This window comes from Triturus cristatus, chromosome 6 (genome assembly GCF_964204655.1).
Source record: "Triturus cristatus chromosome 6, aTriCri1.1, whole genome shotgun sequence".
In the NCBI taxonomy this organism is placed as follows: domain Eukaryota; kingdom Metazoa; phylum Chordata; class Amphibia; order Caudata; family Salamandridae; genus Triturus; species Triturus cristatus.
The window spans coordinates 449,992,203-450,010,001 of record NC_140589.1 but is presented as its reverse complement, the minus strand read 5'-3'; the positions used below and the strand labels follow the sequence as shown (position 1 = coordinate 450,010,001).

At 43.9% G+C, this 17,799-nt stretch overlaps 1 protein-coding gene across 15 annotated transcripts in view; it reads left to right on the top strand.

The window, feature by feature from the left end:
• Nucleotides 1-17,799, top strand: part of DST (dystonin) — a 1,436,897-nt gene that overhangs the window by 880,172 nt on the left and 538,926 nt on the right. For 14 of the 15 annotated variants that reach the window (XM_085610880.1, XM_085610881.1, XM_085610882.1 and 11 more), the window contains one exon: nucleotides 6,256-6,402. The exons of the other annotated variant lie outside the window; for it this stretch is intronic. In XM_085610880.1, coding sequence (XP_085467006.1) covers nucleotides 6,256-6,402 — 147 coding nt within the window. The remainder of the gene's footprint in view (nucleotides 1-6,255; nucleotides 6,403-17,799) is intronic. 15 annotated transcript variants of the gene reach the window in all.

Here is a 17,799-nt window from a genome sequence, read left to right as displayed (position 1 = left end):
CCTAGAGAGCAGAAATGAACACCAAGTAATGGACAAGGACAGTTCAGAGGGAGCAGTCGATGATCCTCTGACGCTGGCAGATGTAATTCGCGCTGAACGGTGGAGGAGAGATGAGATGGTTAGAAAGATCGATGCGGTCGCCATAGATGTCAATTTACTGAGATGTGACCTCAGGACGGTCTCAGACAGGATGATAGCCACAGAAGAAGATACCGCAGCACTGAAAGAACAGGTCAAGAGCCATAGTGCCTCGGTGGTGGAGCTGAAGCGACGGGTGAATAAACTTGATCATAGAGTGGAGGATTCACAAGGTCGGTCACAAAATCCTCCGAATCTTTGGATTTCCAGAAAAAGTAGAAGGCTCTGCTGTGGATCTATTCCTGGAGGACTGGATCACCCGGGGAATGGCTCCCAAACAATTTTCGAATTTCTTCAGCATCGAATGAGCGCATAGAGCGTTGGCTCCCCCCGGAGACCTGGGGCACCCCCGAGCTATCATCACAAGGTTATTTAACTTCAGAGATAGGGATCTTTTGCTCCAGCTCTCTCGCAGCGGACAGTGGTTCTTCTTTGAGGGACACTCCATCACAGTGTACCCGGACTACACACATAGGGTCCAGGAACAGAGGAAGTCTTTCATCGCAGTAAAACAACGGCTCAGAGACCTGAACCTGAAATATAGCCTCATGTTCCCAGCGAAACTCCGGGTGGAAAGTGAAGGCTGTACCTTGTTTTTTTTCTCTGCAGAGGAAGCACAAGACTGGTTGGATGCCAGAGCTCCAGATGGAAGATGCCTAGTGCCTTCCACGAGTTCTATTAGGACGCCTTCTTCGCAATCCTCTGGGAGGGGAAGCAGACAGCTCACACGGCAGAAGCAGCACAAGAGAACAATGAGTCTAGGTCGGAGTACGGTCCTTCAGGCACATTACAAGCATCAGATTCTGGGGTGGTCCCGGATTCAATAGAGGCGGCGACGAACAAGACACGAGACAAGGAAGGACCGGTCAGTGGCCGTGAATTATCGTATTTTTTTTTAACATTAATGGCTGACCAGTACAGATAAGTTGTTACTCGTCTGATTAAATGGGGTCCCCGGAGTGGGGACTGAATAATTATTGTTGAGGGTTCGGGGAGGCTTCCATTTTTGATCGAGGGGCGGGTTATTTGATCTTTGGAGTATGGGTCTAGCTCTTGCTTCACCCCAGAATTGCATTGACTACCGGGTCTAAACCCACATTATTATTTTTGTGGTTTGGGAGCATGGGCCGTTGTCGGACCTGCGACGCCCCCATTAGAGACCAGGTCCGTCCGGGAAGCTTGAGAGTAATCTTGCACCCTGGCGTTATCTGCTCTCTTGCACAGCACAACATGAATAGCCTCACTGGCAACTCAGAACGGACTAGATCGGGACGTGGCCCTTGGTCTGTTGTCCAGACATTGGAGAGTTTGAGGGAGGGGGGTGGGGGTATGCGGCGGTATGTATGGTTCCTTATAGGACTTGTATGCATATATAGATCTATACTGCTGCCAGTGGGTGGGGGATGGGTTAACCACAGTTTGGTTGTTACAATTTGGTTTGTTCATTGGGGTAGTTTTAGGGTCACAAAAGGTCACGACATGATACACGGATCCCGGAACGGACAGGGAAAATACGATGACAAGGGAGCGGCTCATATCACACTCTCATGGATACACCGCCATGGCAGTTCCAATGTTAAAATTCCATAACTAGAGTGTTATGGGAATGGCGGCTTTGGATAAACACCACAGGATACATTGCTTCCTGAAGAGATATAGGGTCGCAATCGCTGGACTTCAAGAGACACATATATGGGGGAATTCAATAACAAGCCTGCGTAAACACTGGAGAGGAAAAATATACACCACTTCACACCCTGGTTTTGCATGGGGGCACTAGTGTGGTTGGCGCCAGGAATTACATTTTAACACGTTCACCATGTTTTGGATCCCAGGGACGGTATGTCATACTGTTTGAGAGATGGTAAGGAAGGGAATTGTGCATAATGTCTACGCACCTAATTTGGACTGCCCTGATTTTTATCCGACAGTCTTGAAGGCCGCAACACAGTACATGTTTGGCGACTTTAATTGTATATCTGATGGGATGTTGGCAAAGAGCCCCCTAGAGAACACACAAAACCACGTATGGCGTATTCTCTCATGGGTATTTCACAGGGGATGCAATGAAGAGATGAATGGAGAGAGCGAAACCTTGCCAAAAAAGAGTTCTCTTGCTCTACCCCGCAGCTAACACCTTCTCCCGAATTGATGGCTGCTACCTCTCGCCCGGCCTTTCGGCTCCAACAGAGGCCGTTTCTTACTTATCACGTTACATATCTGACTACGCACTGCTGCTACTGACTCTGATCAGCGGGCTGCGAAGGCCGTGCATCCCGCTCTGTCAACTCCACGCCAAAGCCCTTGCAGACCCCCCATATGTGCAGACCATGAAGGAGGCCCTACAGCATTACTTTGCTGAGGATTGGGGGCCCACGACCACTAGATCCACGGAATGGGAGGCTATGAAAGTCATTATCCAGGGAGTTTGCATAAGAACCACTCATGGGGTCCAACAGCAGTAACACTCCGACATTGACACTTTAGAAAAGAGACTAAAGACCCTAGGGAACACACTTCATAAAACACCGACAGACAGGGCGGAGTGGGCAAGGGTTCAGGGGGAGCTACTGGAGGCTTGGGCTCGGCTAGAAAAACATCAATACTACTTTAAGGCTGAGGCTCTATATGAAGGCCGGCAGGTCAGGAACACTACTGTCACGACTGATTTGCACGGAGATGGAGCAGGAGCCGGTATTACAGCTGCGTAATAATGAGGGAGATGTCCTGCACACACAAAATGCAATTCTTGCGGAGTTTGCGACTCACCTACAACAGACATGCTCGACTAGCACGCGCGTCGGTCCACATACCTTACAAGACTATCTTAATGATATGACACTTCCCAACCTCGAGGAGGAAGACGCTGAGAGCCTGGGGGGACCACTGTGTAGGCAAGAAATACTGGTAGTGATTAAAAGACTGAAGTCGGAGAAGTGTCCGGGAAGCGACTGCCTCCCAGCCAAACTTTATAAAACGTTCTCCACCCAGTTGGTAGATCACCTCTTAGAAGTGTTTAACGAGGCACTGTCCAGAAAGGAGCTTCCTGGTACCATGATGGAGGCACTAGTGTCCATGATCCTTAAACCAGAAAGGGATGCCCTGGTTCCGGGCTCCTATTGACCCATTTATCTTTTAAATATTGACGAGAAGATACTAAGTGGAGCACTGGTGGCACGACTCCTCCCATACATGACCCGTTTGGTCAACCCGGACCAGGCTGGGTTTATTCCTGGCCAAAACACTACTCAACTTACGACGACTAGCTCATGTATGGCATGCACCGGAATTACAAGGAGCGGATTGGGCCTTATGCCTTTTGGACATACGACAAGCCTTCGACTGTTGAGTGGGATTACATATGGGCAGCACTTGAGCGAATGAAACTGGGGGACAAATATCTGAGCTGGTTGAAACTGCTTTATGTTAAAACAACTGCCCGTGTCTGCCTACGCAATCAGGTGTCGGATAATTTGGAGCTTCAGAGAGGCACTCGACAGGGTTGCCCCCTGTCGCTGCTCCTTTTCATTCTCACGAAGGAGCCTCTGGCAATTACACTCAGAGATAAGATGGGGCAGTGGGGTATTCAGTTGAGCCCAACAATACATGTGGTGTCCATGTACACCGACGATACATTGGTGTACCTTTGTCAACCGGGAGAGGCAGTTCTGGTACTCCTCAAGGAGTTTGCTGGTTTCGGCGAGATCTCGGGACTTTGCCTAAACCCAGGAAAGTCTAAACTCTTCCCCATGGGCAGCCTGCAAACTCAAGAGGAGGGTGAGCTACCCAGTGTGGGGATGGCCTGGATTAAAGATATTGTGCGCTACCTGTGGGCTAGGCTGGCACACACGTCGGCGGTCTATTTGGAGTGGAATATGGGCAAATGTGTGGAGGGGCTCCGTGCGTCAGTTGGGTTCTGGTGAGATTTGCCCTTATCCCTGATGGGAAGGGTCGCCCTGATACAAATGGTGGTTTTGCAGCGTATACCATGGATATATTTCTGCCAGCTGGATCGCCTACTGATTGAGTTATTATGGGGACCAAAAGGAAAAGAGTGAAACTAGACACATTATAGAGGACATGGGAACGAGGCAGACTTGAGGTCCCTCGACTAAATCTTTACTACATGGCGACACAGCTGCAACATGCGGTGCAGTGGCTCGACGAGATTGGTAATTGGGAGAAGAGACTAATGATGTGCACTCATTGGGGGGTCACACTCCCTGACCATCTCATGATGGGATCACGCGTACCTGAACGATTTCCATATATCATCAGACACTTGGCCTTAGTCTGGGAATCCGCAATTAGGAATGTGGTGCGTCATGCACCCTATGCTCCTGAGGCCCCGCTTTGGGCCGTGGTACCATTCAATCAAATAAGCCACACTATGTCCATCACTAGATGGATGGAGGGGGGTTGTTGTACAATGGGGGACCTCTACTCGGGACAACGATTCCTTACTAGAGAAGATGCAGAGACAATGTTCGAGCTAGGAAGAGGTCAACACCTTTACTACGCTAAGATCTCGGCGGTGGCACGAGAATTATGGCCGGTGTTTCCGGAGGAGCTGCCTATTACTGCCACCCTTCAGGCCCTAGTGACTCTGTCCGGGGCTCTCAGGTCTCACATCTACAGGGCATTACGGGAGGATCTAGACCCACACCCACTTCCGGTCCAGGCCAAATGGGATGTAGAAATGGAAGAACCTCTAACAGATTCTGACTGGAAGAGAATACATGAAGGGGTTAAGCAGATTAGTATCAACACTAGATTCAGACTAACCCAGTTTAACATTGTCCATCAAACCTACCTGACTCCATGGGTCCTCCATAAAATGTACCTAGATCACTCCGCACATTGCCCCAGGTGTGGTTCCAACGAGGCTCAATTCTTTCATATGATAGGGGACTGTTCGGAGATCATTCTGGGGGTCGATACTGGAGCATTTACGACTAGTAACGGGATGGACACTCCTTCAGTCTATCAGAGACATTTTTTTGGGTCTCCTTCCCCACCCCAAAGGGAAAAAGCTCACATATAAATTCCTCCAGCTAGAATTGGTGCTCGCCAAAAGGCGGATCGCAATCAGCTGGATGGGGCCAAGACCCCCACAATGGAATGTTGTGGCAGGGATTAGAGGGAATGGGCGACAGCGAAGTTAATCCAAATGAAACGAGTTTGCAGGGACAAAAAATTGGAGGACGATGCGAGGGCATGGCACCTAATGATTTCGGAGATCCCTGTGGGTGGAGCCCCCACCACCCATAGGTCGGAGGGGACCTTACCTGATAGAGACGGATAGGAGGAGGGGGGAAGATGGGAGGACAACCCTGGCCCTGGTACAGTGTAGAATACCTGATAAAAGCAGTACTAGATTACTGACACATGGCAGAAGGCGACAGGCCTTATGTTCGTGACCCAGAGGGAGGGTGGGGGGTTTGGATAGGAATTTAATATTCAGTTTTGTTTTTTGTGCACTATTTGCTCGAAGTTGATCGCAGTACCAGGTGTACTAACACAGATTTCAAATGTTATTGTATTCCTCCTTGACAGGACTGTCTTGGCCCTAAAGATGATTCTTTTTTTTTCCTGAAACTATTTGTAAATGAACAGATTGACATATTTATGTTGTACTGTGACTTCAGATGATACCACTGTACTGTGATTCTGTTGTAAGTGCACTGTTTTTGAGATCCTGCTTAACTAAAAAATCACAATAAAACTACAAAAAATGAAAAATGAGAAAAAAAATCACTTAATGTCTTTTTAGACATGATAACCTCAAAGGGGATGCTCAATCTCTAAGGAGCTAATATTGGCTGAGCCTTTCCATGATAGAACATTTAAAGTATTTCTTTTTGTATGTGCAGTATGATTCATAGTTACTATGTAAGGAGCTGGGCCCCAGTTTATAACTACAGAGCCAACTCCATCAACACGCTCAGATTTTAACACATTTCGTCTTCTTCCCTCTATATTTCTTTCAAAATAAATGTGTACTTGTTTTTTTAGATTTCAGGTTTTTAAACCTCATTTCTTTCTTCTAGCCAGCATAAGGGTATGTGTTAACTATGAAAGTGTTAATTAACTTGATTATTTTGTTTTTATATTTAGTCTAAGCTAGCAGTATCACATCAAGAACTTCTAAGCAGGCTCCAGAAGCTCTCAGATTGGATAATAGAAAATGGTGACTGTATGATGAGCCCTAGTGTGGCTATTTATGAACTGGCAACGATGAAAGAAACTGTGCAGCTCCTCAAGGTATGCAATCAATATGGAAACATGAATGCTTATGTTCAAAAACTTAAACTGGTTGAATTTTTCACAATTTAAAAAAGGTTTCTCGTACATGTTCGTAATAGTTGCACAGTGACTGTCCTTTCAGGGCAATGTTTATAATGCCCGTGCAAAATATCTTCTACTACTGTAGCAATAATTGCTGTGGTACATTTTTCAAAACACGTTTGTTTTCATTCTGAACTTTGTTAATGGACATATAGACAGCTTATCATTTTTGGTTTTAAATGTATATTTGTTTTGCTTATAGAATAAACCTGGTCTTTTATAAATAATATGATAAAGGCGATGAAGCGTCATCATTTTACCCTCTAATTAGAGAAGTATAGACCCTTTCTATTTAACAATACAAACGTAATCATGAATCAGCATGTCCATTGACTTACTTTCTGTTACCAGGTCACCACATTAATAATTTAAGCAATTGTGTTTGACCCATAGTCCCCAAATATAACTTTCAATCAACTTTTTTTTTGTTTTTTTTAATTCTTTATTAAGTATTCTTAAATTACATCCAACATTGATAAGCATGTACAGAGTGAAGGGGTGCGGTATTAACAGTTCTAAACCAGTTAGCTTATTCAGATAATATGGCAAGAAACCAAACTTTTACTGTCTGTATATCTAAAGAGAAATGAGGAGGAGAAAGAGAGAGAGAGAGAAAGAAAAAAAACGGAAAAAAAAACCGAGCCAAACTAAGAGACCCTCCCATATTTAGCTTTTGTTACTTAAGATCGTTCACCCAATCATTAAGTGGTCACCATATCTTAAGTCCCTTAATTTTCCCTCTTTTCCCTTTTTGAGCATAAAGAGCATTCGCTAAATTAAATATATGTACCAACCGCATTTTCCATTGCCCAAATGTGGGCGGTAAAGGATCAAGCCACGAGGAGGCAATACACAATCTAAGTACAGACATCGCAATAAACAGAAACTCCTTTCAATTGTCCTCTGGTATGGATACTCCGAGTAACATAAGTTGGGGGGTTAGCAGTATCTTTCTGTTCAAAACATGTTGCAAAAAAGTTGTAACCTCAAGCCTTAATTGTTCCAGCTCCGAACATGTAGAGAAAATATGCACCAAGTCCACACCCAGAGTTTTACATCTAAAACAATGAATACCCTCCATACCCCCCCATTTGATAATTTTGACAGGAGTAATATAGAGATCAAAGACAGTTTTAAAACATTGTGCCCGTAGATTTGCTGTAAGTAGGACAGTATTAGCCAATACAATAGCTCTTTCTAGACACAAGTCTATAACCTCCAACCTTTCCTGCCATTTTATAGAATGTTTTTCGATGTCGTCTGATACCCCTTCAAGGAGTATCCTATAAAGCTTTGAAATTGTGGGGGAGTTCCTGCCAGTAATAGCCTCCAACAGGGAAATCACAGAGTACCCAGTTATGCCACCAATTTTCTTAGTAAGGAAATCTCTTATTTGTAAGAACTTAAAAAAATCCATGTTACTAAGATTAAACCTATTTTTAATTATCTCAAACGTGGCTAGCTGGTCTCCATCCAACAAATCTGCGATCCTACGCACCCCCGACCGTTTCCACCTCCCAAAATATCCATCCAACAGTGTTACAGGGATCAGACTATTATCCAAAAATGGTGTATATCTGCTAAACCTGCCCATACCAAGTTTTTTTCTAACCCGAGTCCAATTTTGATATGCGGTTATCAAAGTCTTAAATCAGGTCTTTTTAAAATAGTTAGGCTCATATATTTTTAAAAGACAGCCGTTTGCTCCAGAGCCTATTAAAGTCTCAAATATGGAGGGTACTTTGTTTGAGGTCGTGATCCTGTTATCGTCTATTCGAAACATAGGCCAATAATATTTGAGTGATGCCGCTAAATAATATAATCTAATATTTGGTAGTCCTAGTCCACCCCTTCCAGCTGGAAGTGTTAGGAAGCAATTTGCTTGGCGCGTTTTTTTATAAGACCAGATAAATCTCGCGATCTCCCGCTCAATCTGCCCAAACCATATATTATGTATTTCCAGAGGTATTGTACGAAAGATATATAATAGTTTCGGCAGAACTACCATTTTAATCAAATTACATCTCCCTATTATAGATAGCTTCAAGTTGTCCCATCGACCCATGTCCTTCTTAATTTTAGTCATTGTAGGGGTAAGATTTGCCTCTACTACTTCCTTGGTTTGAGCCCTGACTCGAATACCCAGGTACACCGCCTCCTCCACTATTCTATCACCTATAAAAGTCATAAATTTATTAGCTATAATCTGAGTTTTCTCCCTATTAAGCCTATAGCTGGAGACCCGGCCAAATTTCTCTGTCAACATTTCAACTTCGGTCAGTGTGTTAGCTAATTCCGACGTGACGACAGCCACATCATCGGCATATGCCAATATTTTCGTGTCCCTATCATTCAGGCTGAAAGGAGATATATTCTCTGAGTCCTCCAGGAGCCTAAGAAAAGGGTCCATATATAATGCATATAATAAAGGAGAGGATGGACATCCTTGTCTTGTCCCTCTTGCTATAGAGAAGGGTTCTGAAAGACCACCCATAATCTGAACCTGGGCTGAAGGTTTATAATAAAGAGCCTGAATTGCCCTAATAAAGCCTTCTCCTAGATTGTTAGCTTCAAGACATTCCCACAGGTAGTTCCAAGAAACGTGATCAAATGCCTTTTCTGCGTCTAGGAAGGCCACTGCTAAAGGAAGTTTTAGAGCATCAGAAGCATCTAATAGTGTGATAAGTCTCCTTATATGGTCCTCTGTCCCCCTCCCCTGTATAAATCCGTGCTGCCACCGGGAGACCAGTTGTTGCATAACTCCATTAAGACGAGAAGCAAAAATCTTAGAATATAGATTAGCATCACTATTTAAAAGCGTTATTGGTCTATAAGAGCTCATATTTAAGGGGTCTTTCTCTTTCTTTAAGAATATTACAATGTTTGCCGAACCCCACGAGGTCGGCGGATCGGCTCCTCCCTTAACGATGTTAAGGAGAGCAAGAAGCTCCGCACCTATTTCCTTAAAAAAGGTTTTTATAAAATTCTAATGGTATGACATCGGTGCCTGTGGCTTTGGCCGATGGTAGATCATATAGTGCTTTCTGGAGTTCCTCATATGAGATTTCTGATTCAAGACAACGCGCCTCCTCTGTTGTCAGTTTTACTTTAGGTAAAAAAAGAGATTCATAGCCTTCAGCAGGTAATATATCTGCTGTATATAGTGCCATATAATAATCTTTAAAAGATTCTCTGATCTCGCTTTCATCAGTTATTATAACGCCGTTCATATTTTTTATTTGATTTATATGCTGTGCAGATATTCGTTGCCTAGTCCTAGCTGCAAGTAATCGTCCTACAGTTTCGCTATATTCATAGCACTCTTGTTGTTTAGCTAATTAAATAGAAATCATTTAAGGCCGATTTAGTCACTAAAATTGAATCCAAGGTTACAGTTAGATCCCTTTTATCTCTTATATTTGCTATTAATTCTGTTTCCAGCTGGGAAAGCTTCTGATAATAGCTCTTGACTTGGGTATATTTCTTCCTTCTGCGCACTCCAAATCTAAGGGTCTCCCCTCGTATTGAGGCTTTAAACGTATCCCAAACCGTTCCTGGAGATGCAGTGCCCTTATTAAACCTGAAGAATTCACCTATACAACCTCTCATATATTTAATATAGTCTTGGTCTAAATGGATGGCCCATCCAAGAAGAATTCAAAGACTAACGGGTTATGATCTGAAAAAACCCTTGTGTAAAGCTCAATTTTTGCTTCCTTTAGTAACGATGGTGAAACTAAAAACTAATCTAGCCTGGCACATTTTTGATGACGGGCTGAATAATAGGTGAATCCTGGATCGAGACCCTTTAGCTTAGGCCAAACATCGATAAGCCCCAAATCAAGTATCAAGTCATTCAGTGCCTTACGTACTTGTGGTTTACGATCCGCAATTACAATGCTGCCGGGATCTTTGGCCCCATTAACATTTAAATCCCCACATAGTACATAAGGGGCTGGCCAAGATGGAAGCTCAGTCGATAAATGTTTCAAAACTGATGGATCATCTAGCACTTGAGAGTATACTGAGCCTAGCGTAAACACCCCTGAACCACATTTAATAACCATAAGAATCCATCTTCCAAATGTATCCACAATTTTTCTATCACAGATAACACTATTATTTCTACATAGCACAGCAACTCCTTTTGTCCTGCAGTCCTGAGTGGTATGTGCAAATCTTTTAAGCCCCAAAGTGTCTAATAAATTATCATCTTTGTTAGCTATATGTGTCTCTTGCAAACATACCAAGTCTACACCAAGGAGTTTAAGGTCTTCTTGTGCCCTTCTTCTTTTATTCTTATCGTTAAGACCACATATGTTTATAGAAGCTATACGAATATGAGAACTAACCATTATTTAATAATGTTACTTCCCTCAAAATATTCATACTGCTCTGGAGCAATTTTTGGTTTTCTTGACCTGCATTACTTAAAGATTTAGTATAGGCGATGTTCCCACTAATGTTGAAATTCAAATTCCAGAAATACCACATTAAAAAAACAGAAAAAAACATGTCTCCCTCCAGCTGTACAATGCTTACATCCTTTGTATCGAAACAGAAGTTGTATTTTTCTCCCCCCCATCCCCCCTGCCCCCTCTGACCACCCTGGCCAGACCCCAAACTCCCATCCCAGCCCCATCCCCCAACCCTACTCCCTCCCCCTCCCTTTAAACACGGCAAAATGACCAAGGATCCCTAGTGATGTGGAGCCGGGGGCTCCCCTGTAAACATCCCCAATATTCCCGATAAGCACCAGCCCATACTTAACGATCATGTGACTAATTAGACTATCAGAAAACCTAAATAAGTAACATCAAACCATATGTTCTTAAATCAGAAGGCAGATAAAAATGTAGCCCAAAACAACGAAGCCTCTAATATTGAATTTAGGAATATTGTGGCCTGTCTCTCCGATATAAAAAAAATGTATGTCTCTGGTGCAATACTTTTAGCTTCACAGGATTCAGCAAAAAAGCTTGTGCGCCCCTCGCCTGAAACAGCGGGATCAGTGAGCGAAGCTGCCACCTTCGCTCAACTGTAACCTGACAGAAGTCTGGTCTAACAAAGAATTCTTGTCCCTTTCCCTTTCTCTTCCGGTTAGGTCTAGCTGCATCAAAAACAGCTTCTTGGGCCAGAAAATTATTAAAAGAGATCAGGATGGCACGGGGTAGCACATTGTCCTGGTTTGATTGTTGTCGCATCTTAAAGGGGAACCAATGAGCTCTTAGTATTTCAGTCTTCCAATCCCAGTTCTTTAAATCTGGAAAAGCTTCCGAAAATAACTCTATAACAAACTGGCGAACATCTGAACCTTCTGAGCCCTCTGGTATACCAAGAATGCGGAGGTTGTTCCTTCTCATTTGGTTCTCTAGATCGGAGAGCTTCCAAGCAACATCCTCCTTCTGATTTTTCAAGATCTCTGTGACCCCTTTCTGCACGTTCAGTTCATCCTCAAGCTTTGAGATCTGCTCTTCAGCTTCACATGTTCTATCTGCACAGGTTTTGGTGACTCTTTTAATTGAGTTTTGTAGTTTGCGACAGGCGCTTTGGGCCCGGGAACTTTCTATTCTAGTCTCTGCTTTGTGTGCCATAATAAGCTGGTAAATAGAATGTAGGGTAACCTCCTTAGGGGCCTCCTCCCCGCCACCAAGGCTTAGGTTATCCCCCCTTTCTCCAGTTATTGCATCAGTAATGTTTCTAGAGAACGAGTAGTCCCAGGCCAGTGACTCCTGTATGTTATTAACAAAAGGCTCTCCCGGAATCCCCTGTAGCTTAGCCTTCCGGATTGTACCTGGCCCGAGTGGCAGCTTTTCTTCTAATTGACCTTCATCGAGAGAGCCTGTACTGTCACTATCCTCTTCTCGCCCTTCTTTGCTCAGGCTACCATCTTCCGACAACGTAGAAGGGTGGGACATTGAATAAAATTTGTCCCCCATTTCCTGCTCCTTAGAATGTTCTAATCCCACATCTACTAAAGCCCCCGCAGAAGGGATACCTCCGTCCTTTGTACTTGTGGCACTTACATTATTGCAGCTAATTTTCTCATGTACAGTCCCAAGTTTTTCTGGTAGAACTACAGGACCCTCAATGCCTCTGTTAGACTCGCTAGCGCGCTGACCTGGGCCGCAACTCCCGCCGTCTTCCTCCGAAGCTGCACCCCTCCCAGGATCAGCGGCCGGCATAGAGATTACATGCCCAGCTACTGGATCAAGTAAGAGACTAAATTCTGTAGTACCTTCCAAAGCTACATCTGCGGGTATGAAGTTTGATTTACTTTCCCTTCCAAAGCTCTCCGTCTTGTCATCCTGTGAGTTCGCCAATTTTTTATGATTCTTTGCGCTCTGTGGCTTAAAGAGCAAATGGACTCCTTATTTAGCTCGAGAAGTCTTGGGTGTCCCCTCCTTCGATGCGCCGTTTACCGACAACAATTTTATAGAGGCTTTCGCCGGGCTATTAGTGCCTCCTAAAGGTTGTCGGGTCTTGGCGTTCTTCGGGGGAACTTTCGTCGCCATACCGGTTAGCGTTGACCAAACCGCGGGCTTCTTTAATCGCGAAGCTCGGGACACACAGTGCACTCTAATCGAGGTCTGAAGCTCGACTTGCGGAAACAGCACCAGACGCCAAATCATTCCAAATCATTCCACTCGTAGTTTTTCCATGAACCGTCAGATGGGAGACATTTGCCGGGGAGCCCGTTTCGCCCAGCTCACTCGGCTGACTGGCCAGCCGCCATCTTGCCCCCGAACTTTCAATCAACTTTGAACCACAACATAATTAAGTAATTTTTAGTGTAATGTAAAGCAATAGTGTACATGGAGCATGGATCGAGCCCTAGTCAGTATGGGCCCTCCCAGGAACCGAACAATGAAGAGAGAAGGGACGTTTCTAGTGCACTCTCTTGTACCCCCTAAAACATCACAGGCTTGATAGCTTTATTCATAATTTGTTGAATATCTCATATTGTTTAAAAAGCATCTATAATAATCCCCCAGCTCTCATTTCCCCATTTCTTGAGTTCATCACTATTTATCAGTTTTCCACTTATTCTGGAAACCTGCCATGACTTACAACTCCCCCATTGTTCAATTGCTCCTTCTTTCTTCTGTAAGTAGTCTTGTATAGTGCTGCCTTTTCTTCTCAAGGTTTATTTTGCTTCTTCACCTCATATTGGGCCCGATTCACAGAACTAACTTAAGACAAAATCCTAATCTTACTACCATTTTGGTATTCACAGAAGGCACTTACTCATTTTGGTATTCACAAAAGGCACTTACTCATTTCGGTATTCACAGAAGTTAGGACTCCTAACTTTAGGACTCCTAAATGCCTTCTGTGAATACCAAAAGTCTTAAAGTTAGGATTCTTCTCAGTTTAGGAGTAGTAAAGTTAGGACTCCTAACTTTAGGACTCCTAAATGCCTTCTGTGACTACCGAAAGTCTTAAAGTTAGGATTTTTTTCAGTTTAGGAGTAGTAAAGTTAGGACTCCTAACTTTAGGACTCCTAAATGCCTTCTGTTAATACCGAAAGTCCTAAAGTTAGGATTTTTCTCAGTTTAGGAGTAGCAAAGTTAGGAGGCCTAACTTTACTACTCCTAAACTGAGAAAAATCCTAACTTTAAGACCTTAAGCCTTTTGTGTGTTTGTGGAAATGTGCCTAAAAGTGGGCACACTGGTGCAGGGTCACCCTCTTGTCCACAGGTCCAGAGACCAACAAAATAGAGATCGGCACTGGAGTTGGAATAAATAACAAGTTTATTAATCACTCATGAGTGGGACCACGTCCACACAGCACTCTCAAGTGCTGCAGGAGGTAGTACACTGAATTCACAAACCATGTCCCTTTTTTATACCGATTTTCTGCAATGTAAGCATGTGAACAGAAATGGGACGAACAAGTTTATAAATAACTATCAGCAAACAAGGACAGATGAATAACCACTTGGTCAGCAAAGTGGGAGAGGGAGCAGAAATGCTTATGGCAGCAGTAAATGGTCGACAGTTAACATCTAAGACCAGGTGCACTAGCAGCTACAAACCCCCAGTACTTACATTGCTTTAGCTGAGTCAGGAAGTCAACTAAAATAGATAACACAAGCAGAGGACGAAAGAATTACAAAGGAAACGAAATGAACACCACAGCCAAAATGGCTGTCGCTTATGCTAAGTAAAATAATACACATTTCCACAGATGACCCTTTTAGCATAAGCTAAGACATTTTCTTATGCTTAAAAAAGGGGTACGATAAACATCATGTATATCAATTAACATCATATCGCTGACTTCTCGATCTATTGCTAAACGGGCATTTACATTTTGGACATTCGTTTTTAGATGGTAGACAAGTAGTACAAGTGGAAATACAGAGGAAATAAAGCATTGGCCCGCATTGGATACATAAACAACAAGAGAAGAGAATTGCAATAATTATGAATAAGGCAGACAATATTTTTAGACCCCATACTGAAAATATGTTCCAGAACCATCCAGCCCAAGTCCTGAGTCTTGAAGTATCTCAGTAGCTATTTTGTGTAGTTTGAAGATGACGGCATATACAGAAGGTGAATTGTCCAGGGTGAAGACACAACAGCTGGATCCGATGATACAGCATGCTCCACCTCGATCAGCCAGAATAACATCTAGAACAAGTCTATTCTGCAAAGCAACCATTCGGATTGATGCTTGTTCTTCTGTCAAGTTCCCTAAGGCCGCAGTTGTCTGATTGATCACTGCTTCCATTGTACGGGTGAGGCGACAGACCAGCTTACTGTTCTGTACTGGGCCAACAAAGAAGAAGAACCCTCTGTTAAAGTCTATATTGTTCCCATGTGGTCTCTGTCTGGTCGACTACAGAGACATCGATTGCACGTTTTCCTCTACTACCAGCATGGTGATCGAACAATTGGAAATCTTGATGGTAGGTTGGGGAAGCTAAAACACAGGTGGTAGAAGGAATGCTATGTAACAGGTACCAGACCAGCCTGGAGGTAGGAAGTAGTATGCCTTAGTTCCACAAACAAAATAAGTGTGACGTGATGCAGGGAAGCTGCTTCGGCCTCTCATAGACATTTGCAACACTGTAGTACAGTTACTGTGGCCCACAGGCACATCGCCGGTACTTTGTACACAAAGGGAGCCAGTGGTCATGGCAACAGAGATAACAAGGGGTCCATTTCCTTTAGCCGACCTGGGATTTGGATACACATAGTTTGTTGCTGCACTTCCTTTACTATATTCTTCCATTTCTAAAGCAGTCCATTTTGCTTGTGGGTCCCCATCTTTGATGGGGTAACAGACTTTGTTCATTAGAGGCATATAGAAGTTTGAACCAAGCTGGGCATGAGCCATTGTGAGAGAATGGTAGTGGTGACAACGGGATTCCTTTTATGTTCTGATTAGGAGGAATCTTGTCAAAAACCCTACAGTTAGTAGCATTGTTTAGCTTGTGTGTCTGATGCAATATCTGAAGAAATGAATTGTTTCTCAGATTTTGCCGGTATCCCTGTTCATGATGCGGCAAATCAAAATGATGGTGCTCTTTTGCAGCAAGTGATGTAACAGTAATGTTAGGTAAGGAGGCTCCAGGCATTACTTCCTCCACTACCCACATTACAGTAGCGATGATGGCATCAGTCAAAGTCAGACCAAGGATGCAGATTGTACAGCCGTTGCACGTTGTCGCAGCGATCTCCTTCTTCTTAGGCGAGCTCATTTTCATTGGCAAACAACAAAATAGATGATGCCCTAAGGTCCTGGGCAGGCGTTGGTTTCTTCACTAACATTGAGATGATTAGTCACTAATAAGTTACCCCCCTTTGTAGTCAGTCTTTAACCACCCAGGACAGTGGCTCAAACAGTCTTTTTCTGCTACTAAATGTCTTTCTTCCTGGATCGAAACAGATATCTAGTTGTACCAGGGATCGTGTGGCCGGGAAGACTTCCTCAGGTCCTTCAGATGATGGTGACCAAAATGTCGCGATGATCTGTCAGCACAGCAGGGCTCACGAAGGAAGAGCCTCCCGCACCTGATGATAAATAAAAGACAAGCTGTCAGTTAACTGGTGCAAAAAGTCACTCATCAACATGTCTGGGGTACCTAATACTGGTGCAGAACAAAGGGCTTGGCGTAACTATTGGAAGGCGCTCTGGCACGCAGCAGTCCATGGAAGTGGCATCGGAGTGGCTTTAGTCAAAGGGCCAACAAAAGTTTAATAATGTGCGAAAAACTGTCTACAAAAAGAAGTGAGGCCCATCAGTGCATGAACATCCTTCTGAGTGCGGGGTACAGGAGTGTCTAGAATGGTCTGAATGCGGTCTGGTGTGAGTGCAGTCCCTCCTTAGACAGGAGGTGACCTAAATAGGTAACCTGCTGTCTACAATATTGCAATTTCTTTCGCAATACTTTGTGATGATGGGAGGCAAGAAATGATAACAATAACAGTGTTCACACTAGTTAAGGACGTCAGAGTGGCATCCTCATTGATAAGAAAGGATCTCTCAACCATTGGATAGTTGTTATTTAAAATAACACGCACACCTTCCGGAGAACAACAATTTGTAGCATGAAAATATTTAAGCATATCGATACCCACAATGTTGTCTGGCGTGTTAGGGGAAAGCAAAAATGGACATGCTGCAGTGAATTTGTTAAGTCCGAATTCAAGTGGCTGTGAAAGCGGGCTAGGTGTAGGTGTCCCATCGAATCCTATTGATGTTATCATTGTGCCTGACAGGGGAGCCGTAGGAACCAATTTTTTAGACAGAGCACTACGGGTAGCCCCTGTATCAACCAGAAACTTATCAGTAGATCCCAAGACGTTTGCGTCAACATAAGGAACCATTTGATCTACTGGCACCTCAACCGGTTGCTTACCCCATCGTAGGCATCCCTATGCATAATCAGAATCTGCAAGGGCATCAGCAGAATAATAAGACATTTGGTATTGATTTCATCTATCAAAAGTATTAGAATAATTTGGTTCTTGTTCAACTGCCTCAAACCTGGGACGAGCTCCTATACCTCCCCTGTTTCCTGAATTCCCTGGGCGTCCTCTCATACTACCCCTTCCCCGTTGATTCTGCTGACCTCGCAAAAGAGGTCACTCAGAACGCCAATGCCCAGTCTCTTTACAATAAGCACACTGATCAGGGGACAAATTTGCTCAAGGTAGAGGGGGCACCCCAGGTGTATACATTGCATGCCCGCCTCTTCCACCTCTCCTAAATGGTGGACCATATACCTGAGCCAGCATAACTTTTGTCTTTAATTCTTTAACCTTCTTATCCTCCCTGCCTGTCGCTTCCTGTTCCTG